The sequence below is a fragment of the Amphiura filiformis genome, chromosome 12, assembly GCF_039555335.1.
Source record: "Amphiura filiformis chromosome 12, Afil_fr2py, whole genome shotgun sequence".
Taxonomy (NCBI): domain Eukaryota; kingdom Metazoa; phylum Echinodermata; class Ophiuroidea; order Amphilepidida; family Amphiuridae; genus Amphiura; species Amphiura filiformis.
Window position 1 is genome coordinate 39,856,510 of NC_092639.1, and position 26,380 is coordinate 39,882,889.

Below are 26,380 nucleotides of genomic sequence, written 5' to 3' on the forward strand. Positions count from 1 at the left end.
GTTATGCTCTAACAGCTGACCTTCCTCCGACGTACAGTTCTTGAGTTATAGGCAAATAAGAAAAGGATCCAATATCGACCTGTACATTAGAGACAGGTCAAACCGAAACTCTCGGTGCTCTATTATGGGACATTCCATATGATTGGGGCACAATATGTTACATGGGCAATTTTGGGTTTGTATCATCATTCTATGCAACATTCACCTTTTTTGTGCAAGTTTTTAATTGACAAAGTTTGAAGTCGTAATTGTATACTAGTATATAAAAATAATACTTTTCACTTATTTTACATTTTTGACACTAGCATTGTGAATTTACATTTAAAATCATTTTGTATACTAATTCGAAAGTATGCAATGTACCAAAACCAAGTTTTATTATGGTAGCCAGTGCTCAAATAGAATTTTTTATGTTTTTGTGTGAGCTTTTTAAATTGGGAGACGGAAGCGCGTATGAAATAGCTTGTTGTGCAATTAGTGATTTGACTAGCCTACAGTGAACCTGTACTCTGGAAACAGCTGCTTATACACTCAATCTAGAAGCACAAATACCGTAAAACCTTGTCTACAAGCATATAGAGTACCGTAAGGGGACAACAATATGGAGTTTAGGTAGCATTTACAAACAAATACTGTTGTAAGACCAATCTATGACATTGTCATATTTACGGCTGTTTGGTATTAATTCAACTTTCATCAGAAACCCTTTATATACTTGTAGACGAGTTTTTACGATATACTGAAATCCCACGTCTATTGAGTGTGGGTTGGTCTCTTTCGTGATGTATATCGACTCTCTCGCAAAGCAATTTGACAATTTCAGTGTTTAGCTAGTTAATTCAGATTCATCAATTATTCATCTTCCCCTCCAACATTGTTCCATTATTCAACAGTGAAACTGCGGAAGAGCGTGCAAAGACACTACGTGAACGTATCGTGGACGTTGCCTTCTGCGATGCGCTCAAGGACCCCATGTTGCCTTCACGTAACGGTGAGAAGTACGACGCTATTGTTGCCTTTGGAGTAGTTGAAGAAGTTGCACCAGACAGAAATTCCTGGCTTCAAATCTTGGCCTGCATTGTAAAATACTTAAACCCAGGTGGAGTTCTTCTTTTAGGAAATTCACTCGGAAGCACGTTTTATCGGCGTGGAGCGTCTAATAATCGTGCCTTCGCCTGTTATAAGACAGATAGGGACGAAGTTATATCCACTTTGGAAATTCTTGGTACTACAATACTCTATGAGTCCATGCTAGACCTACCGGGCGATGGATACTTTAATGACCGCACTGATAAAATGTTTGTTGTTGCTCAGAAATAAATAAAAACTGTTATGGCGCTATTTTCTTTGTATTTTTCAATCATTTAAATATATCGCTCCGCGGTCTTTCTCTCATCAATCACGCTCGCCTACGACCTTGTGTAGTCGATAGCCAGTTATTGAAGGAGACGGACCACAAGCGTACTCAATCCGTAATCTATATTATGTTGTGATACTTTGTTGATCAAAAATAGCTGCAATTGTGCTCAATTCAATTCAATAGTAAAGTTAATATCGGTAATATTGGTTCTATACCATTTTCACCCTCATGAGGCAGTGACGTCAACGTCAAGCAGCTGTTTCTAACTTTGAAAATATAATGTGATATCATTTTAATCAGAACAGAATTATGAATAACATAATCTGAAATTTACTCAACATTTTCCGTCTAATTTTGAGAAAGTTACAAAAGGCCAGATTTTCCCGTGTTTACATCCGACTGATAACGACGTTTTGACCCCGTGTGTTCATGCGCACATAATCGTAAACATCACTCATTTCAAATTTGTAGAGATCACATTCACAAGTTCTAGTAAAACACGATTTTCAACACTTCGATTGTTAATATTGCCCAAGTTTACACAATGTTTATGCAAAGTTAAAAGGCCTGGTAATGAACCCTTGAGCGAACGCTAACGATTTAAGACTGCGCCCAATGAAATGCGCACTGGCCTCACTGCCACATCAGGGTGAAAATGGTGTACATTATTATTTTTATAAGGTTAAATAAGTGGTATTTACAGCACATGATGTATTCTGGGACGCTGTAAAAAAGTCTTCATTGTCTTGGAGTTCTTGTTGCAGTTTAGATTTGCAACCATTTTTTCTGATGATTGGCGTTGGGACGTGAAACTCCGGGATTGTACATTTCACACTAATCTCAAATTAAAGAGAATATCTTTACCAGTCACCATAGGCTATTTAGTTTTTTAGCTAAGTTTAATGCCCACGTGACCCATGGGCGCCGCCATACCAAGACTACCAACTGATCAGTAGATGTGCTACAATGCTAAGAGATAGGATTTTTTCAGACAAATATCATCAAAATTGCTGCAAATGTATAAGGCAACTTAATTATACATTGGGGGATTCTGTTTTTTTAGTATGTTTTCAAGAACTAAATTTTAAAAGTTTTTACCGACGGAAAAAAAAGTTATCGACGAAACTCTTACAATAATACTACAAAGTTGCGAAATGATAAATTTGCTAGAAAATTAGGCATCTCGCGTTTCAAATTGAAATACACAGGAAGACCACCCGCTGTGCCAAAGGTCACTTTCCAAACCGTCCTGTCTAGACGCTGTAATGTCGGTGCCCTTGAGTCACGTGGGTATTAAATTAAGTGCCTTTATTTAAATACCCCAAGACGACTGTTTATGTACATTGTGATTACCTTGACTCTCAAAACCAAGCTTCATTTTGGATGGAAGTTGAAAAACTGGAACCTTATTGATTGTGCATACTGTATACAATAATTAACCACTAACATATATATAAAGACAGAGGAAATATGACAGAAAATGAAATAAACATAACAATTCTGTAGCCAGTATGTTTATAAGACATAACTTGATGCTCTCAGCATTAACAGTGGGAGCATATACTGTACTAAAAAGTATCCTTACACTTGGAAAAAAAATCCTAATTTTAAAACTAAATCATATTTGGGTAACCTGCACATTATGACACGCCATTGAATTACAAGTATTTGATTAGATAGAGGTTCAGTTTTAACAGTGACAAACTGGCCTATTCAAAAGTCCATAGACTTGACTTGTGGTTTGAGAGTGGTGGATGGCTAATTCATGCGCGCCTTTCTTTTAATTTAAATTTAAAACAAAAGGAAGAAAAGAAAACTGAAACAAAAGAACTGAAAAATTGAAAAAGTGGTGAAAAGTACAGAGAAGAAAAAAGTCGAAATAAAAACTTACTGTTTTAAATAAAGCTTGACTGAAGAAACTGTGTTGTCTCTTTCTTGCGCTTGTTGGGATCTTTCCCCCTTGTATATGTCAGTTTGTCACTTTTAATACTGGACTTTCGTTTAATGCGTGTAACCTTACTTCTTGAGTCAACTTTGGGGTGTCATAATGTGCTGGATTAGAGAATGCTTCAATTTAAAAAATAAATTTACCCATTTTTTTACAAGTGTGAGGATACTTCATGTGTGAGTATATTGCACATTGTATTGGCTTTTCATGCAACATATACTGTGTAATAGACAGCTTGTTCATCCTCCCAGTAATTAAGGGTCTCTTGCTCCACCTTCTTCCATTTCCCTGCCGAAACGTACTTCTTCATCTCTGAATCTAACTGGCCATTCTTAAACAGCTTCCATTCATGTAGATATTTAAAGCTTACGGAAAATATGATGAAGCCCCCTTGAAAATAAAAATAAATAAATTTGATGCATTATGTACGGTATTAATAACAAAACGAGTTGTACCATTAAGAAATACAAAGTGTTGGTGGCTTGTCTATAGTTTGTAAAGATACACTACTAGATTCTTATTGTTGCCGCCTCATAGGTACACCGCAGGGCACCTAGCTACTTCATTGGTATTCAGTACGCGTGTGGGTACTCTAGAATACACATATTGGAATCACTAGTACTGGGCTCAGTGCTACACTTTAGGTTACATACCACTAATAGGCCTGGGCGATACGGAAATACGACGAGTAACTATTTGTTTGCATGGCATCTGAAAAGACTGCTTTAAAATCACTGAAATTGACCAGGAAATATAGCCAAAAAAGTACTTTTTAGGGTTTGATGCTTCAAAATGGTATATTTTTTATCATTACATGACATTTTTGTTGTAATAGTATCAAAATTCATACGCACGGCTTCACTTACTTTGAATCGAAGTTTGCCAGGCGCCTACTCAAAGGAAAAGGTCTTTTAAAATATAGCTAAATATATTGCTGTCTATCTTCTCCTAATCATCACCTGAGGACCGACTTGGTTAAAAGAAGAGAGGCCCTTACAAATATGCCAAAAAAATCAGATTAAAAAAAGTACAAGATCGTACATTATGGCTTTAAATGAAAAGGTTTTTCAAAATATTTTGCAATCTATCTTTTCCTAGTCATCACCTAAGCATCGGCTAACTTGATAATAGAAGAGAGGCAAAGTCCCTTACCAGATTTTGTTATCCGGGTGAGCTCTGGAAAGCTAGTTTGGTCCATCTGCCCAGGCGCGAAAGTTCCATTGCAAACGACGACGTCATAGGAGTCTACATATAGGTAATATGGAAGAAGGAATATGAACTACAGATTTCAGTGGTCACAGTAAGTTGACCTTTGTTTTAGCTCTGGTGACCTTGAAATGACCGTGACCTCTATCATTTTTTTAAAATCATATCAACATTACAAATACCAATTTTCATTCAAATTGAATAAATTATATAATTTTATCCCGTTTGACCCCAAAACATGCTCCACCTCCCCCCTATGTTTAGGCTAAATCTGATAACAACCCTACTTGCACTTAACGCTATAGGCCTATGTGGCCTTTTTGGCATATTCTGATGATCGCAAAACTTCATATGCATCAAACTGAACTTTAAGGTGTTTTGATTTTCAGTTCTCAACCCTGGTTGATCCTATGACCTTGAACACCAAATCTGTGTTTACCACATAGACATTAGCTAATGTCAATGCTTATGTGCCAGTCGCATCTCCGTACCGCGTAATATGTGGGAAAAGGAACCTTTGAAGGCATTTGATTGGATGTACCGGAAATATCCCTTTAAAGACCTTTAACCCCAAATATGTATATTTTTCCATAGACCCTGGCTATAAACAATAGCAGTAGTGTCCAAGTATCAATACTATACCATGTAATCTGTAAGCATGGTAAGAGAAGAAGTATATTTTCAATAAAATTCGCATTTTTAGGCAAAATTACTCATGCGTGACGTTTGACCCCAAACGGGTCATGACAATTGCAAAATATTGGGTAGCGAAGCTTGTGCATAAATTTGATTTGAAGTCCGACTATCACTGACATTATTGGAATCCAAGTCTCGTATAAATGCCCATATGTTAAAAGCAGGAATATCACCAAGATCATTGCAGCTGGGAGTCTTGTCAGTAATAGTTGCCACCACTTTTTCATATTGGAATTCAAGTGTATGCTCAGCCCTTTGGCTTATTAGACATTGAGTAGACATAGGCCTACTAGCAGCAGATGTGGACGTACATTTGTAAGTACTACGCGAAGCAAGATCACTGGCAGTGGAAGATGACCTTGGTGGCTGCCCGATATCAGACTTTGTTCTCTTTTTTGCTGATGGCTGGTCACCTTCTTTTCTTCTCGGCGATAAATGGATGAAGCAATGGCATGTTACATTTGTTGTTCATTGCATCACATGCCTGACTAACATAAGTCGTGTTCACACGGTCGGACATAAGTGAGTTATTACCGGTAATAAGCGACTTATAACCGGTAATAGTGACTTATTACCGGTATTAAGTGACTAAGTCCGACCGTGTGAACACGACTATAGTGTCTCAAACTTGTTTCGTTGTTGTAACCGGAAACATTGCATACTCATCGCATACATTATATTGAATCTTACCGTCGGCAATCTTGGTATTATGAACACCATCTATTGTGTCGCATATGATGTTTTTGAACAAGCCTTTCCTTTCTGCAACCCTTAACATATCCATAGACATATCCAATCCGTCAATGTTTGTGTAACCCAGCTTTATTATCTGCAATGTTAAAGGTAATGATATATGATATTAAAGGTAGCAGTACGGGGAAATCAGTGTTACAATAATATATACACGTAGAACGATAGTCTCCTGCTGGCTATTGTTGTACAAGGCCCACTCAGTCATTTAATTAGGCTATTATATAGAAGCGATCGAATTCGGTGTTGAAATGAGCAAGATTAATAATTTTCATTTTTTTAGTAAATGTCAGAAAAAAAAACCTCCTGGTGTTAAACTTAGGCGTGAAATTTAACAGGCTTCAACTTGGCCCGCGAGCTTTTTTTTATGAACTTTTTAGCTTTTCAGGGTAATATAGTTCGCTCATGAAGGATTTTCCCCAACTATCTAACGCACATCATTGTGGTCTATATTTCGTAGTTTTGTCAGAATTTACGTTTTGATTTCACCATTCTACACTTCCGATTGATTTCTTTTTCAAAATGAACGCGTAAATATACCCATGGATGAATGATTCTGCTAGCCACAATAAAAATATCGATTATTTCTGCTGGTTGCTTTCGAAATACAAGTATTAAAGGGCAGGTCTATTGCAAAAACAAGTTTATCTCTATTCGAAGAGAATAATTATTTTCGATTTTAACAGGCTTCAACTTGGCCCGCGAGCTTTTTTTGTTGTTGAACTTTTTAGCTTTTCAGAGTAATATAGTTCGCGGTATATTCAAAAATTGTTTTGGCCTATTGCTATGGTAGTTATTCCGATTATTACGTAACTTCGCCAGCGTATAGCATTGCAATATCCCACAGAGAAATCAGATACATGAGTTTGTGGACTTAACACGGTTTATATCACGCTGAAATTTTTTTAGCCCAAATGTTTCTCATGATATTGATATGCATATGAATAATGTAATATCACAATTTACTAATATATAAAAAAGAAGCGGCTGATTTTATCCATATGTTTAAAAACCATTGAATTGGTAATACTTAATTCAGATTTTTTTTTCCTGTGAACAACAACAGTATACGTTCTGTGCATTGAGAATGTTTATAGTACCTTCTGGCAATGCAGGCACAGTCATTTCATGACGTCAATTTTTTCTAGGCCAAATCTGTCTCGTTCGAAGGAACTCATCGCTTAAGTTGGTTTTTGCGGAATATCAATTTTAAACGTCTTATTTTCTCAAAAAGAGAGTAATTTTCATTGTCCTCATAATATTACCTTGCCAATGATATGATGTTGTCCGAGTAATATACCTGACCTTTAAGTACTGAGTTGAATATTTCAGCAGTCTGAAATGAAAAAGGGTGAAAATAAAACGGAAATTATAATACATAGACACACACGATATGCTTTACAGAGGTAGGAAATATATTTTATCAGTAAACTATATTAGTTTGAAACGCTAAAAAGTGACTTCCGAAAAAATCAGGCATGAAATTTTGTCTTTTAGTGTACGATTTTTGATTTTTATAGGCCTTAACTTCGCCCGCGAGCTTTTTTTTCGGAATTTTTTAGCGTTTCAAACTAATATGGTTCTCTAAAGAAAGATATTTCCCACATAAGGAACATCGTGTATGTCTATATATTATAGTTTTGTCAGAAAATGCGTTTTGATTTCACATCTTTTCACTTTCGACTGCCAGAATGGTCTATATATTATAGTTTTGTCAGAAAATGCGTTTTGATTTCACCTTTTTCACTTTCGACTGCCAGAATGTCCAAGCAGTACTTCATTTAAATATAACCAGCTTTGGGAGGACCCCGTGTTCGATGGAGTGAGCAATGTATCTATGTGGCAACGATAACATGGATAGCAATACCTATTATTAAATTTGAAGCTCTTGGAGCTTGGGACATGGTCCGGGTCCGATTCTACCTTTACTTTACGACAATATCAATCTGTATGCCTACCTCTTCAGCAGTTTGTCCAGTAGCAGCACCACAGTCCAGTATTCTTGCATTGTAGCCAGGCTTCGCCGAATGCAATGCCAATGCAACGTTTTTTCTTCCTTGCTCCCAACCGGGGAGATCTTTAAACTAAAATATGACAACAGAAACAAAAACATCACAGAGTAGATTGATAAACATGTCACTCCTAGCTAGACAACAATTTCCCTAAAATAACCTTTTTGCTTCTTTTCCTGTTGATGGTATTTCAACTTTGAAATAGCACCAACTTCCTTCAATAACTAATTTATCGATCATGCATATTTGATTTAACACAGATATAGTATCAAACTAGAAGGCTATATATTTGTACACAAATACGGCTATACCCGCATGTTATTGGTGTACCCAAACTTACAGTCCTTATTTGCTAAGGACTTAAAATAAAGAAATTGTAAAAAGTCGTCCAATATGGCAGAAAATGTGTAAAAAGTGAAAGTCCAAGTCACAAGCTTTAATTGAATGTAGGTTGCACTGTCGTAGCACTTAAGATAAAGAAATTGTAAAAAGTCCCCTCCCAGGGGAGTCGTCTCTCTTACTCTCCATAGGTTGCTGTTGTCAGTCTCTCTTACTCACAGTGAGGCTATGCAATATGATTAGGGGAAACTATTCCAGAGGGAGTATGTTAATTAAATGGAACAGCCATTTCAGAGGGAGTATGTAAATTAAATGGAACAGCCTTTTTTGGGGCCATTTCAGAGGGAGTATGTAAATTAAATGGAACAGCCATCAATGGGTATGTAATTTAACTGGAACAGCCTTAACCCTTCACGCTGGTATTTCCAATTGTGATATAATACGATCTGTCTGTTTAGTCCTACGTGTGTGTCGGGTGGATGGGTGTGTGGGTGTTAGTAACAATATAATTCACAGGTGCTATCTGTGTACATATTTTGAGCCCGGAAGCTGCTTTCTTTGATGAGAAACGGCCCACCCTTTGTTTTAACATTTGGGGCCCTGGGGCCCATAATATTTGACTTATGAGGCCCATGTACATAATTATGTTGAAATATAATTCTCTAGTGCTATCAGTAGACTCAAGCTGGCCACTGTAGCTACTTTATTTACTGAGTAACGGCCGGCCCTATGTTTTAGCGTTTGGGGCCCTGGGGCCAATATTATGTGATATGTGGGGCTCATATGTACATATAACAATGTAATTCTCAGGTGCAATGTGTGTACAAACTCTGAGCCATGAAGCTGCTTTATATGATGAGAAACGGCCGGCCCTTTGTTTTAACATTTGGGGCCCTGGGGCCCAATATATATGACTTATGGGGCTCATGTACATATGTTGAAGTATGATTCTCAAGTGCTATCAGTAGACTCAAGCTGGGCATTGTAGCTGCTTTATTTACTGAGTAACGGCCGGCCCTATGTTTTAGCGTTTTGGGCCCTGGGGCCCATATAATGGTACATATGGGGGTTATATATACATATGACAATATAATACTAAAAGACCTATCTGTGTACCAAATCTGAACCCTGTAGCTACTTTATTTGCTGAGAAACGGCCGGCCCTTTGTTTTAACATTAGGGCCCCTGGGGCCCCCAGCCTTGTACATATGGGGCCAAAATGGGCAAAAGGCTCATCTACAACTTAGGGCCCATACATATGCCACATATGAGCCCTAGTGATCTTGTACTTTTAGAGCTAGCCTTGTCAATCTGTTGCCCCTTATTTTTAACATTTGGGGCCCTGGGGCCCATAATATATAGCATATGGGGCTCATGTATACTTGTAAATATAGAGTACCCCTGGGGCTATCAGTGTACCAACACACGGCCCTGAGGCTGCTTCATTTGATGAGAAACGGCATGGTTTATGTTTTTACATTTGGGCCCCTGGGGCCCATGACCTTTGACCTCTGGGGCCAAGATGGGCAATAGGCACTTCTACGGGGTAGGGCCCATAAGTGTACCACATATGGGCCCCAGGGCCTTTGTAGTTTTAGCGCTAGCCTTGACAGAATGATGTGTTTGATGGAGAAGGAGAACTAGAAGGCTATATATTTGTACACAAATACGGCTATACCCGCATGTTATCGGTGTACCCAAACTTACAGTCCTTTTTTGCTGAGGACTTAAAATAAAGAAATTGTATATGTAAAAAGTGAAAGTCCAAGTCACAAGCTTTAATTGAATGTAGGTTGCACTGTCGTAGCACTTTAAATAAAGAAATTGTAAAAGTCCCCTCCCAGGGAGTCGTCTCTCTTACTCTCCATAGGTTGCTGTTGTCAGTCTCTCTTACTCAGGTAGTATGTAAATTAAATGGAACAGCCATTTCAGAGGGAGTATGTAAATTAAACGGAACAGCCTTTTTGGGGCCATTTCAGAGGGAGTATGTAAATTAAATGGAACAGCCAATGGGTATGTAATTTAACTGGAACAGCCTTAACGCTTCACGCTGGTATTTCCAATTATGATATAATACGATCTGTCTGTTTAGTCCTACGTGTGTGGGGTGGAGGGGTGCGTGCGTGGGTGTTAGTAACAATATAATTCTCAGGTGCTATCTGTGTACAAATTGCTGAGGACTTAAAATATAGAAATTGGGTGGAAAATGTGTAAAAATTGAAAGTCCAAGTCACAAGCTTTAATTTAATGCAGGTTGCACTCTCGTAGCACTTTTAAAGAACTTGTAAAAAGTCCCCTGCCAGGGGAGTTGTCTCTCCATAGATTGCTGTTGTCAGTCTCTCTTATTCACAGTGAGGCTATCCGGGGAGGCTATGCAATATGATTAGGGGAAAACTATTCCAGAGGGAGTATGTAAATTAAATGGAACAGCCATTTTAGAGGGAGTATGTAAATTAAACGGAACAGCCTATTTTGGAACCATTTCAGAGGGAGTATGTAAATTAAATAGAACAGCCAATGGGTATGTAATTTAACTGGAACAGCCTTAACGCTTCACGCTGGTATTTCCAACTATTATATTAATAATTATAATACGGATATGTCTGTTTAGTCCAACGTGTGTACGGTGGGGAGGGGGGTATGTGGGTGTTGATAACAATATAATTCTCAGGTGCTACTGTGTACACATTCTGAGCCCGGAAGCTGCTTTATTTGATGAAAAACGGTCGGCCCTTTGTTTTAACATTTGGGGCCATGGGCCCATAATATTTGACTTATGAGGCCCATGGACATATGTTGAAGTTTAATTCTCTAGTGCTATCAGTAGACTCAAGCTGGGCACTGTAGCTGCTTTATTTACTGAGTAACGGCCGGCCCTATGTTTTAGCGTTTGGGGCCCTGGGGCCCATATAATGTAATATATGGGGCTCACATGTACATATATCAATGTGATTGTCAGGTGCAATCTGTGTACTAACTCTAAGCCCTAAAGCTGCTTTATTTACAGAGTAACGGCCGGCCTTATGTTTTAGCGTTTAGGGCCCTAGGGCCCATATAATGTAATATATGGGGCTCACATGTACATATAACAATGTGATTTTCAGGTGCAATCTGTGTACTAACTCTAAGCCCTAAAGCTGCTTTATTTACAGAGTAACGACCGGCCCTATGTTTTAGCGTTTGGGGCCCAGGGGCCCATATTATGTGACATATGGGGTACATATATACATATGACAATATAATACTGAAAACCTATCTGTGTACCAAATCTGAGCCCTGCAGCTACTTTATTTGCTGAGAAACAGCCGGCCCTTTGTTTTAACATTTGGGCCCCTGGGGCCTCTAGCCTTGTACATCTGGGGCCAAAATGGGCAAAAGGCACATCTACAATTTAGGGCTTATACATGTGCAACATATGAGCCCTAGTGCCCTTGTAGCTTTAGAGCTAGGCTTGTCAATCTGTTGCCCCATATTTTTAACATTTGGGGCCCTGGGGCCCATAATATATAACGTATGGGGCTAATGTATACTTGTATTTATAGAGTACCCCTGGGGCTATCAGTGTACCAACTTAGGGCCCTGAGGCTGTTTCATCTGATGAGAAACGGCATGGTTTGTGTTTTTTACATTTGGGCCCCTGGGGCCCGTGACCTTTGACCTCTGGGGCCAAGATGGGCAAAAGGCACTTCTACATGGGGTAGGGCCCATAAGTGTACCACATATGGGCCCCAGGGCCTTTGTAGTTTTAGCGCTAGCCTTGACAGAATGATGTGTTTGATGGAGAGGAGAAGGAGATGGAGAACTAGAAGGCTATATATTTGTACACAAATACGGCTATACCCGCATGTTATCGGTGTACCCAAACTTACAGTCCTTATTTGCCGAGGACTTAAAATAAAGAAATTGTATGTGTAAAAAGTGAAAGTCCAAGTCACAAGCTTTAATTGAATGTAGGTTGCACTGTCGTAGCACTTAAAATAAAGAAATTGTAAAAAGTCCCTCCCAGGAGTCGTCTCTCTTACTCTCCATAGGTTGCTGTTGTCAGTCTCTCTTACTCACAGTGAGGCTATGCAATATAATTCAGGGAAAACTATTCCGGAAGGAGTATGTAAATTAAACGGAACAGCCATTTCAGAGGGAGTATGTAAATTAAACGGAACAGCCTTATTTGGGGCCATTTCAGAGGGAGTATGTAAATTAAATGGAACAGCCAATGGGTATGTAATTTAACTGGAACAGCCTTAACGCTTCACGCTGGTATTTCCAATTATGATATAATACGATCTGTCTGTTTAGTCCTACGTCTGTGGGGTGGATGGGTGTGTGGGTGTTAGTACCAATATAATTCTCAGGTGCTATTTGTGTACATATTCTGAGCCCGGAAGCTGCTTTCTTTGATGAGAAACGGCCCGCCCTATGTTTTAGCGTTTAGGGCCCTGGGGCCAATATTATTTGATATATGGGACTCATATGTACATATAACAATGTAATTCTCAGGTGCAATCTGTGTACAAACTCTGAGCCATAAAGCTACTTTATATGATGAGAAACTGCCGGCCTTTTGTTTTAACATTTGGGGCCCTGGGGCCCAATATATATGACTTATGGGGCTCATGTACATATGTTGAAGTATGATTCTCAAGTGCTATCAGTAGACTCAAGCTGGGCATTGTAGCTGCTTTATTTACTGAGCAACGGCCGGCCCTATGTTTTAGCATTTGGGGCCCTGGGGCCCATATTATGTGACATATGGAGGTTATATATACATATGAAAATATAATACTAAAGACCTATCTGTGTACCAAATCTGAACCCTGTAGCTACTTTATTAGCTGAGGAACGGCCGGCCCTTTGTTTTAACATTCCTTGTACATCTGGGGCCAAAATGGGCAAAAGGCACATCTACAACTTAGGGCCCATACATATGCCACATATGAGCCCTAGTGCTCTTGTACTTTTAGAGCTAGCCTTGTCAATCTGTTGCACCATATTTTAACATTTGGGCCCCCTGGGGCCCAAATTATATAACATATGGGGCTCTTGTATATTTGTAAATATAGAGTACCCCTAGGGCTATCAGTGTACCAACTCAGGGCCCTGAGGCTGCTTTAATTGATGAGAAACGACGTGCTTTGTATTTTTACATTTGGGCCCCTGGGGCCCGTGACCTTTGACCTCTGGGGCCAAGATGGGCAAAAGGCACTTCTACGGGGTAGTGCCCATAAGTGTACCACACATGGGCCCCAGGGCCTTTGTAGTTTTATTGCTAGCCCTGACAGAATGATGTGTTTGATGGAGAAGAAGGAGGAGAAGAAACCACACTAGAAGGCTATATATTTGTACACAAATACGGCTATACCCGCATGTTATCGGTGTACCCAAACTTACAGTCCTTATTTGCTGAGGACTTAAAATAAAGAAATTGTAAAAAGTCGCCCAATTGGGCGGAAAATGTGTAAAAAGTGAAAGTCCAAGTCACAAGCTTTAATTGAATGTAGGTTGCACTGTCGTAGCACTTAAAATAAAGACATTGTAAAAAGTCCCCTCCCAGGGGTGTCGTCTCTCTTACTCTCCATAGGTTGCTGTTGTCAGTCTCTCTTACTCACAGTGAGGCTATGCAATATGATTAGGGGGAAACTATTCCAGAGGGAGTATGTAAATTAAATGGAACAGCCATTTCAGGGGAAGTATGTAAATTAAACGGAACAGCCTTTTTGGGGCCATTTCAGAGGGAGTATGTAAATTAAATGGAACAGCCAATGGGTATTTCCAATTATGGACTCAAGCTGGCCACTGTAGCTACTTTATTTACTGAGTAACGGCCGACCCTATGTTTTAGCGTTTGGCGCCCTGGGGCCAATATTATGTGATATATGGGGCTCATATGTTTATATAACAATGTAATTCGCAGGTGCAATCTGTGTACAAACTCTGAGCCATGAAGCTACTTTATATGATGAGAAACTGCCGGCCCTTTGTTTTAACATTTGGGGCCCTGGGGCCCAATATATATGACTTATGGGGCTCGTGTACATATGTTGAAGTATGATTCTCAAGTGCTATCAGTAGACTCAAGCTGGGCATTGTAGCTGCTTTATTTACTGAGTAACGGCCGGCCCTATGTTTTAGCGTTTGGGGCCCTGGGGCCCATATTATGTGACATATGGGGGTTATATATGCATATGACAATATAATACTAAAGACCTATCTGTGTACCAAATCTGAACCTTGTAGCTACTTTATTTGCTGAGAAACGGCCGGCCCTTTGTTTTAACATTTGGGCCCCTGGGGCCCCCAGCCTTGTACATCTGGGGCCAAAATGGGCAAAAGGCACATCTACAACTTAGGGCTCATACATATGCCACATATGAGCCCTAGTGATCTTGTACTTTTAGAGCTAGGCTTGTCAATCTGTTGCACCATATTCTAACATTTGGGCCCCTGGGGCCCATAATATATAACATATGGGGCTCTTGTATATTTGTAAATATAGGGTACCCCTAGGGCTATCAGTGTACCAACTCAGGGCCCTGAGGCGGCTTCATTTGATGAGAAATGGCGTGCTTTGTATTTTCACATTTGGGCCCCTGGGGCCCGTGACCTTTGACCCCTGGGGCCAAGATGGGCAAAAGGCACTTCTACGGGGTAGGGCTCATAAGTATACCACATATGGGCCCCAGGGCCTTTGTAGTTTTAGCGCTAGCCTTGACAGAATGATGTGTTTGATGGAGATGGAGAAGGAGAAGAAACCACAGGATGGGAAGATACCCTGCATGCTATTGCATGCGGGTATAAGAATAACAATATACCCGTCCATGCTTCGCATGCGGGTATAAGGAGAAGGAGATGAAACCCAAGGATGGCAATATACCCGTCCATGCTTCGCATGCGGGTATAAGGAGAAGGAGAAGGAGAAGAAACCACAGGATAACAATATACCCGTCCTTGCTTCGCATGCGGGTATAAGAAACCATAGGATGGCAATATACCCGTCCATGCTTCGCATGCGGGTATAACTGCTGCTGCAGATAACAAAATTGGGCTGTTCCCAGTTGTTATCCATACACACTCTATGACTGACACAGTGAGCGTGAATTCAAATGGGCTTTACCTGAATGCAGAGGAGGCTTAAAGGCATTCCTACAATGCACTATGATTGGGAAATTTGAAAAATTTGTGAAAAATGGTCATTTTAAAACTGCAGCCAACAAGCTAATAGTTGAGACTTGGGACTGATATTTGATTTTCTTACAGGAAACATTCATATTGTCCCACTGCATTAATTTTAGTCATAACTCTCAATGTTTTCAATGTTAAATAATAGGATGAAAACACCAGATATTTGCACACAATCCCAATGCAAGGTATGGTCAACTTGCCACATGTGTACAAAAGCCAGACATACGAAGGTCAGAAACCCCATTGGCTTATGGGAATGTCTTTAAACATCCTCTGACCTGAATGGGTGCACATGAGAAGGGGGGTAGATTTTAACTGGAATAGCCCATTCTTCTTACATTCGTATCATTTATAATATAATTATTATATTATTATTATTGCCTTTTGTATTTAGAGTGATGGACTTTTTTAGTCTTTCTTTTTTTCTTCTTCTTTCTTCTTCTTCTTCCATATTTATGTAAGAACCAAGTCGAACTTTCCCAATATTGAAAATTTCTATAAATGCTACACTCAATGGCCATATTATGTGAAACTATAAAGTGAATCGCGACTACCGTTTAATTTTTATGAGTCCTTTTGCTGCGATACCCCATTTGTTATTTGTCCACGAGGTACCATGTATTTTGAATGAGAGCACACAGTGCACGGTAAAGACACCAGATCTGAAACTGACTTTAACGTAAATAAGGTTGTTTTTGATTTATTTTCTTTTCTTTTGTCTGTTCAAACAAACTTTCTAACATTACTTTAACTCCTTCATACCTCACTCGACTCCAACACCAGTTTTTTTAATCCCAATATGTCCAACTTTTTGGATATTTTGAAATTCACTCCACTTAAATTTACGCGCATTTCATTTTGACATTTGAAAAACCCGCCTACAAATTTGTGTCTTTTTGATAGAGAATAAACATCTTTAAAGTAAAGGTAAAATGAAAATAACAACAAATAATGTTTCTTCTCCTTAAACAAGACCAAGGGCAATAACACTTTGGGTGCTCCATTTTATTTTAATGCCAATGAGGTTAAGAAAATGGCAGTTGTTCCAAATCTACCTAACACAGAGTGGGCTGACATTCAAATTTTAGATGTCTCTTGGACAAACATTAAAATTGGGTAGCGCTATAAAATGTGTCATAAAAACAAAACGGTAAATGCTAATTCCTTACTTTTTCACACAAGGTCACTGATGGATATACCATATATAAAATGTTTTAAAACTCACCCTGTAATAAGAGATAGCAAGAGTTAAATTGACGACAAAGTTTAACAAATGGTACCTGGTTCGATTGGGTAACTACTGATTATTAAAAAAATTCTTTCTTAATGAACCCTTTCTTTTCAAAAAGTCATGTTTTTGTAATCAAAGTAGCACACAATAGAGAGGCTCTGGATTGAATTAGAAATTTGAATTTCGAAAGGTTTGTGTAATTTTACCATGAGACTTACATGTGTTATAGAAATTCAGTCACACTGCTGCTGTTCCGCAAACCTTGTGGAAGTCATTTTTAGCGTTTTTTGATGACATTTTCTCTTTATCATACATTTTTGGTACATTTAATCATGCATACCATCAACGCATGCGCATATTTCTATTCTTATTGCAACAATTTCTATTGTCTAGACTATGATCTCTCATACCATACCAATAATTATATTGGTTTTTGTTTCATTTTGAAACAGTGTATGTGTATAGTTTTGATTTTGGTCACGAAAATAAAAAGGAACTCTAAATGTCATGGGATGCCTATAACATGGGTGAATCTCACCTTTTTCAGAACAACACACTTGCATGTCAATATTGAAATTAATGAATATTAGTGCAATAACTCCTGAGACCTGGTTTGAAAGCAATATATTCTATGATGTCATGAACTTTTAGGAATTTTGTAAGTAAGTTTAATCCACTAGTAAAATAAAGCATTACCTATATCATATATAGTGGAAACAAGAGCAGAGTATTATTAGTATACCTTCATTATGTGTTCTGCTCTGTGTGTCATGTGTGTGGTGTGTGAGCCTGTAAGCGCCTTCAATCGAGCCCAATCTTAAGTTTACACACTTTCATATATTTATATTAAATTTTGTTGGCCAGCATGTTTTACTGTACACACAGGTTTTGGAATGCCACTGTCACTTCTTTCAACATACTCTTTGAGCATATTTATGTGGCATAACTGCCTGCTCTTGCGTCTACCAGGAGTCTTGATAATATAATCTACTTCACCCACTTTTGACTCTACCTCACATGGGCCATGATATCTGGCTTGCAATGGGTGTCCTGGAATTGGAAACAGTACTAGAACTTTGTCACCTGGTTTGAACACTCTCTCTTTGGCATGTTTATCATACCATTGTTTTATTTTGGCCTGGCCCTGTTTCAAGCTTTCTTTGGCGATATCAGTTACTCTGTTAAGCCTATGCTTAAAATTGGAGACATAATCCAATAAATTGATATCTGATTTCTCATTGAGCCACTTTTCTTTCAACAACTTTAAGGGCCCCGCACTGTGTGTCCAAACACTAACTCAAAAGGACTAAATCCTAAGGTTTCCTGAACAGCTTCCCTAGCAGCAAACAACAAGTGTACTCCCTCATCCCAGTCCCTCTGAAATTCCAAACAATATGTTCTGATCATGTTTTTCAAAGTTTGGTGGAACCTTTCCAGTGCACCTTGTGATTCTGGATGGTAAGCACTTGAGGTATACTGTTCTATACCTAATTGATACATGACCTGCTGAAATACTCCAGAAGTAAAGTTTGATCCTTGATCTGACTGTATGGACTTGGGGAGCCCCACAAATGTGAAGAAATTTGTTAAAGCTTTCACTATAGTCACTGCTTTAATATTTCTCAAGGGCATGGCTTCAGGAAAGCGTGTTGACGCACACATAATTGTCAGAAGGCATTGATTACCTGACTTAGTCTTTGGTAGGGGCCTACACAATCAATAATAACCCTACTAAATGGTTCATCAAAGGCTGGAATTGGCTTCAATGGAGCAGGAGGTATTTTCTGATTTGGCTTCCCTACTACTTGGCATATGTGACATGTTTTGCAATATTCAGAAACATCTTTTCTGAGAGTGGGCCACCAGAAATGTGTCAGAATTCTTTCATGAGTTTTCTTAACACCCAAATGCCCTGCCATGGGACTATCATGTGCTATGTTAATAACTTCAGTGTGGTAGACTTTTGGTACCACAATTTGGTGCACTACCTTCCACTCTTCATCGGCAGGTGCATCAGGAGGGCGCCATTTTCTCATTAGCACACCATCTTGTTTGTAAAACAGACAGAATTTCTTCTAGGGTCAATGCCCTTTGATTGATCTCTTTGAGTTCTGGGTCATTTTGTTGCTCCAGAATCAGCTTGTCATGACTTAATGGGTCTTTCATGGTTTCCCCAATTTGTTCATGCTCAGAGGCTGTGTCATTTTTATGGGTATTTTTATCCCCAGGAGAAGGAAGTTTATCTTCTTTCTCATTCAACTTTGACACAAATGTGTCTTCCAAATTGTAGCCTAAGTCATCAATTTGGTTGTCCTCAATTGTTTCTACAGAGGCTCTCTTACTCACCCCCCCTGCCAAATCATTTCCTAGCAACAAGGACACTCCCTCGACTGGCAATTCATTTCTAACTCCTATGGTTACAGGACCAGAAACCAAATCAGATTTCAAGTTAATTTTGTGGAGAGGTACATTAAGTATTTCCATCCCAATACCCTGAATCAAAGCATTACCTGCTGAACTATCCTCACTGAAGGGCAAAGTTCCTTCCATAATCACAGAACGTGTACAACATGTGTCTCGCACGATCTTTATGGGCTTTGGACTACCATTATCACCTAGTGATACTACTCCCTCTAATACAAATGGTTCAAATTCCTCACACACCTTGTCTGTGTCACCTCCCTTTTGTTGGAATTCTTGTTTCTTGAGTTGACTGACTTGTTTCTTTGACTCAAGTGACACTGCACACCCTACAGTATTGTTAGCAGATGGCTGTTGTTTTTGTGAGTCTTGTCTGCCTTTTAAGAAATAACACTGGTCATCGTATGCCCTGGTCTCTTACAATGAGTACAAGTTACTTTGGTTTTAAATTCAGTCCCAAATTTTGATTTGTTACCTGAACTTCCTGAGGTCCCTCTACCACCAGCACTATGCTGTGAATTAGACTGAGGTTTCACTTCTTGTGTGCCACCCTGATTTGCTCTAGGTTGATTATGGCTGAACCTGTTTGAATAACTTCTGTTATGACTAAATTTACTCGCATTCAATTTGTGAGTTAAGCCATAGTCGTCCGCCATTGTCGCTGCCTCATTTAGCGTCTTAATTTTGCTAGCGCTTTCATCCAAATGGGTTTTAATGTCAACGTGGACACATTTCTTGAACTCTTCTATAAGAACCAATTGCCTAAGTTGGCCGAAATCATCTTTGACTTCTTTTGAACCAAGCCACCTATCAAACATTTGTTCTTTTACTCTAGCAAATTCTACATGAGTTTGATCTGCTTGCTTTCTTGAATCTCTGAACTTTAGTCTGTATGCTTCAGGCACCAGTTCATAGGCCTTAAGGACTGCTTGTTTGACTTCTTCATAATTATTACACTTCTCTATTGGTAGAGCTGAGTAAGTCGCCCTGGCCTTCCCCACAAAACTACTTTGTAAAAGTAGGGTCCAATGCTCTTTAGGCCATTTCAAATTTGTAGCTACCTTTTCAAAATGTTGAAAATACTCGTCAACTTCTTTTTCTTTGAATTTAGGCTCAAGCTTCACATCAAAACCCGACATCATAACATCAAACCCCGACTTTGAGGAGAAACTTGATGAGTATTTGTTACCTAACTTTGCCAATTTCTCTTGTTCAAACTTGTACTTTTCCTCAATTTCTTTTTCTTTCAAATGTGCTTCTATTTGCAGCTTTTTTTTGTTTTTCCTTTTCTTCCATTTCCAACTTTTGTTTTTCAAGTTCCAACTTTGCTACCTTTTCCTTTTCTTCTGTCTCTAATTTTTGGTGCTCAAGCGCCATCTTTTCTTGACGCATTTTTTCTTCAAGCACCATCTTTTCATGGCGCGCGTTTTCTTCCATAGCCATTTTCTGTTTTTCATTCTCTAACTTGATCATTTCCGGTTTTTCGTTTTGGTCCATTTCTATTTCCTTTTGGTCCATTTCCATTTTCCTCAGTTCTAATTGAATTTCCAACTCTTTCAATTTAAATGCTGAGTCCACACCGATTTCAGTTTCTACCTCCATTTTCTCTGCCAACAAGGATTCATCAAAAATATCTTCCCCGACCAAAACATCAATCAAGGCATTTTTGATTATTTGCTTTATTGTAGCTTGCTTTACTTTCAAGTCATAATGTTTGGCAAATGCTAATAAATCAGGCTTCTTCAACTCATCAAACTTCTCCCAATTTATAGTTTCAAGAAACTCTTCTGCTTTGAACTCTGCCATACTGTACTTTCACTTTCAAGACTCAGTAAATTAATGTTAACTTTTTTTTACAGTGTATTTCCCGGACGACGAGCCTCCAATTTTTGTTACGAGTCGTACCAACTCAAGGCCAAAATCACCTACCCGAACTCACACGAATGCACAACACAAATACACTGTTTGATTAAGCTAACATAATCTAAGTCTTTAATTGAAAACAAAGTATGCTTGGTACATATAACAACAATATTGCAATACAATAAAATCACACAATTACAGTTTTATTCTATCAGTACTTAACCAGCGGTCTTCTTGTTGGTGATCCTAGAGTTCTTGCAATGTTAATGTTCTGGACGACTGATGTAATATATCCTTATTCACTTGTCCTGCGAAAATCAGCGAAGTCCAGTGTACTCTTGCGTTTATAAATATCCTTGCGTATGAAACCCTCACACGAAAATGATTCTTTCACCAATCACTCTTTCTCCAGAGAACAGGTTTCTTTAACACAGCTCCGCTGTATTTGACAGATGTGTGGTTTTCATAAACCCAGCAAACTCCAGCAATTCGACAGAAGAACTTTAATCCTTTAAATGAGGAAGAGCACTTTTGTGTGCTCGCTATCTCCTTCGTTGCTGTATTAAAATAGCTCAATTATTGGCTATATAAACTGGTTAAAATGCACTTCTTTTTTGAAGCACGAAGACCATCACACACATGTGGAGTTTACAATCTCCCATGACATTCTGTAATCAGCAAACTCAAGCTCTCACATTTTAATACTCCAGAAAACCCAAGATCTATTAATAAACCATCACTTCATTCACATCTTCACAGATGATGCAAGCTTGGGATTTCCCAAGATTAATTATACACATTAACCTTTCTCATTACATCACTTCCTGGGTGTTTTTCTCTGTGGTGCAATAATGCTGAACTGGGGATTTCCAAGTTCCAAACATAGATCTGACTTTGTTTACAATAATTTGGGGGGAATTCCAAAATGACTTTCCACACCATTATCTTGCACGTACAAGGGGGTTTCCCATCTCATGACATACTTTCACATTGTAAACAAAGTTAAATAATTTAATTAAATTACTCAGGGCACATCACAGACGAACACTAACGGATTTGCTAAAATACGGAAGAACGATCCGGTGTAGTGTGACACTAAGACGGACTGGGTCAACGTACATCACCGAATACAAAAATATGCTATCCGGTGGCGAAATCACTAGTTCGGAAGAATATTTGGGGTGAAGGCCTCATAGGAACGTATTTGCAACGAACACGGGCCGAGTGCAACGAACAAAGAACGAACATGAACGAAAGGAGAGCGAACAAACTCCGGCAATATGCAGCACCATCCCAGCAAACACAAAACCGTTTTAAATAAGTTATATTTTGGCTTTTGGTTTAGGTAAAAACGTTTTAATAACATTAAAATGGCGGGTTATATAAAGGTCATGATAACGTTTAAAAACGTTTTGTATGAAAACACACTACAACAATATTTTTAAATGTTTTCAAAAAATGTTATTATAAACTATTTTTGCAAACATTTTTGCCAAATATTGTGTCAATATTAAATAACATTATGTTAAAATATTTGAACCCAGCAAACACAGAAATGTTCTTAAAATGTTTTTTCAAAACCTTTTAATAACATTGAAATGTCGGGTCATATAAAGGTCATGGAAACGTTTTTGAAACGTTATTAAAAATATTTTGGGCAAACATTTTTCTCAAAATATTTTTTCAACCCCAAAATAACATTCTGATTATAATGTTTTGTATCAAGTTTTCAAGAATGTTTTTGGAATGTTATTAAAACGTTTTTATACCCTTTATATAACCCGCTCGCCGATTTTCGCTCCAATTTTTCCAAAGATCTTACGTTTTTGACGGCCATACCGATTAAATTTTAAAAGCCCGTTTTGGGGGAACATTTTCGAGAATCTTGCTTGAGAAAACACTGTTTTGTTACATTATCGATATCTTGATTGTGGAACGTTAATTTTGACATCTAACTACCAACATTATTTCTCAACTATCTGTCGATTACTCTACCATTTGATTTTCATTCCAAATTGAAGCTACTTTTGCAAAAAACGAGTTTTTTTCGTCATGGATGTGTCCGACTTTGCGGGGGCGATGCGCTTGTTTATCATAACAGCCTGTATGCACGTTTGAATATCATAGTCAGTTTGAGAGCATCAGTTTTCGTAAGCTCCCTCCGTTGCTCAATCGATTAGCGTGCTTAGCTTGATCGATATATTTTCGACTATATAGTTTTGAGCTGGGCAACTAGTACGGGTTCGAGTCCCTCTGTGGTCAAATTCTATTATTTTCTATTTTTTTCTTACTTTTCTCTTTTTCTGTCTTCTTTCTTGTTCGTTTCTATCTTTCTGACTGCAGTGATTGATTGTTTTTGCCGTGTTTTTTTTCATTATTGTATAATTCAGGAATAGGCCTACTACTAGTCTAAATAGGCGCGGCCATATAAGCCTATGAATATTTTTTGCAAATTAAATATTGGTTGTTGGTTTGGTTATTGTTGTTGCAGTTATTGTTGTATATATTGCATAATCAGGGTAGGCCAACTAGGCCTATTATAGCCTATAGCGGCATTGATTTATTTCACGACAGATATATCATTTAATAATAATATAAAATACCATATAGGAAAATTGCAGAAAACCGGCTGCCCCCACCTCGGCAGCCCCCCTATCATGGTTGCTCCCTCCCTAAATCTGCAACATAGGATGACTCACGTGCCACGGTTCCATAGGTTCGTGGTCATGTGCATGTAGATTGATACACAAAGTAGGCCTACGCTTGAGTTCATTTCCATTGTATTTAACCTTAAAGGCCTATGCAGTGATCCCAGCATAAGTGTTAAAAGGATTAAAATTGTTCATAAATTGCTTAGGGGTACTACACCCTGGCCAATTTTGTGCCTATTTTGCATATTTCAAAGTTATAGCGCCTAGGTGACAAGTAAGATATGTATATTATAAGGGCAAGGACTACAACTACTGCACTGAAAATTCAGCAACTCAAGGCAAGTAGTTATTGATTTATTGATCAAATATTGGTTTTCCCTCATTTTTGACTGTAACTCCACAACTGTTGTCTGTGCTGAAATAAAATTTCCAGTGCAGTAGTTATAGTCCTTGCCCCTATAATATACATATCTTATTTGTCACCAATGCGCTATAATTTTTGAAAAAAAATGCAAAAATAGGCACAAAATTGGGCAGGGGTGTAGTACCCCTTAAAAAGTGAAGGATAAGTCATTCAAATTGTCATTTGGTATTTTTGAAATGAAAAAATTGGCAAAAATCGACGAAAACAGCAGTATTGGTGAAGTTGAAGCCGTCCGGTCCGTTACGATCGTCCGGACGAGCAAATCACTGAATGGGTCTTTAAGTTGCAACGTCGACATTTTATTATGTTTATGAAAAGAAAGTGGTTTAAAGACTCTATTATCTTCGTATGTCCAACCTTTCCAGGGGCAGAGCGCACATCAGACACACAACCAGAATACGAAGAATTTTTTTTTTGTATAGTCTATACTACAAATTCTATGGCAAATTATTAAAAATTGATATTAACAACCTTCAAAGTACAAAAATTAAACTTATGTTAGGCAGCACACAAGATATATAAGGAGTGGTGCAATAATTACGTGTACCCCTGGGGTGGTGAATTCTCAAAATAGTCTGACAAAAATCGCTTGCCCCCCCCTTTGGCCGTGCCAAAAAATCTTTGCCCCCCCCCCCCTTTCGACGTGCCAAAAAACCTTTGCCCCCCCTTTCGATGTGCCAAAAAATCCCCCCTTACACATGCAAGATTTTTGGGAACCTGAATTTAAAACCTTCAATTATCTTATCATATATTTGTGAGCGCAGCGAGCAGTTTTTCATATTTGAACGTGTTTCTAACGTTTTCCTACACCTTTTTAGGGCGTAATATAGATACGGTGCCATAACTATCTGTGCCAAAAATCGCTTGCCCCCCCCTTTCGACCTGCCAAAAATCGCTTGACCTCCTCCCCTTTCGACCTGCCAAAAAATGCTTGCCCCCTTTTGGCCTGCCAAAAAACCTTTGCCCCCCCTATAATTCACCACCCCGGGGGTACACATAATCATTGCACCACCCCTAATTATTGAGAATTCGCCACAGTATTTCTCTGAGGGTGAAATTTGCAATTTGTAAAAACACTTGCTTCATATGTCAGTGTGTTTTGCATATTTTTGGACCCATATGAATATTGACCTGGATAAGTGTCACCACATTATATTCTTTACTTTCTTCTCTTACATTTGACACCACTTGGTGGGGGGGTCATACCCTTGTGGTATTTCAAGATATGTCCATTTCAGACCAAAAGGTATTATACTATAATAGTCAGTTAGTAAGCAAGTAACATTCACTATTATAAGCTGATACCATTTCATGATTAAGAAAAAAAAAAGAACTGCAACAATTTTTCATATAGGCCTACAAATTCAACAACATTATAATAATCAAATAATCAATAGGCCCTACGAGAAAATTACGAAAAATATGAAAATATTGAGCATTGACCAGTACATAGGCCCCATACACACCCCCCAATCACACAAGATACACACCCTTCACGCACACCCCCCAAACACAACCCTGGGGGAACCAATCATGATTGGATGGGCACCGGGTCTGATGGGGGGCGCAAGCCATTTTTTCGGCAATTTTCCTATGAGATTTTCTAAATTTTGCAATCAAGGGGGGGCACGTTCCACGCCACGTCACGCCGATTAATACAGACGTTACAGTGTGGTGGGAATGTCTTCGACTTCCAAACCAATGGTCGCAAATGATTGAGAACTCGAGTCATTCTTGGTTGTTTTTGCCTTTTTGCCTTTTTGCCTTTCCACTTCTTTCTTTGCCCACTTTTCTTTCTATTCCCTTTTTCTGTTTCCTTCTTTGCTGGAAAGTCAGAAAGTCACTCCTACGTGTTAAAGTTTACATAAAACTGTTTATATTATTAGCACATGAAAACATAAATCCTTACTGTATCATATGTATCCGCTACGTTCGCGTAGTGCAGTAGCATGCCATCTTTGTCACCAGCTTCTCCACAGGCATTCATGTTTTGTCGCTGAGCACGCTGAATTTGATCCAATTTTTCGATGTTAGATTCATTTTCGGCCATTCTCCCCCTTTTCTAGTGCTCTTTTTGTTGTGTGAATTAAACGTCTTGCAGACCTACGTATACTCTTTTATAATACGTTCATGGGACCTTTGGACGTCCAACCGATCGATTTGAACGTACCATTGGCCTGGAGAGGAGGCATCTTTGTAGACGATAAATCAATATGACCTTCATCAAGTGAGGATCAGCCAAGCACGAAAAGTCTCTTGTTTAGCGTAACTATTGTCTGTCCAAATAACTTAGACACCCA

General features: G+C 38.7%; 2 protein-coding genes across 2 annotated transcripts in view; one reads left to right on the forward strand and one right to left on the reverse strand.

Annotated features, from left to right (window-relative positions):
* Window positions 1–1,753, forward strand: part of LOC140166183 (nicotinamide N-methyltransferase-like) — a 33,888-nt gene extending 32,135 nt beyond the window's left edge. Inside the window, exon 4 of the mRNA XM_072189583.1 lies at window positions 894–1,753. Within this exon, the coding sequence (XP_072045684.1) occupies window positions 894–1,320 (427 nt within the window). The 3' untranslated portion in view covers window positions 1,321–1,753. The remainder of the gene's footprint in view (window positions 1–893) is intronic.
* Window positions 1,754–3,369: 1,616 nt separating this feature from the next.
* Window positions 3,370–26,178, reverse strand: LOC140166184 (methyltransferase-like protein 27). The gene is made up of 5 exons (XM_072189584.1): window positions 25,990–26,178; window positions 7,919–8,044; window positions 5,901–6,039; window positions 4,461–4,553; window positions 3,370–3,698 (listed from the first exon to the last, which is right to left on the reverse strand). The coding sequence occupies exons 1-5, from the start codon at window positions 26,128–26,130 to the stop codon at window positions 3,514–3,516; spliced, it is 684 nt and encodes a 227-aa protein (XP_072045685.1). The 5' UTR covers window positions 26,131–26,178; the 3' UTR covers window positions 3,370–3,513.
* Window positions 26,179–26,380: the final 202 nt, after the last annotated feature.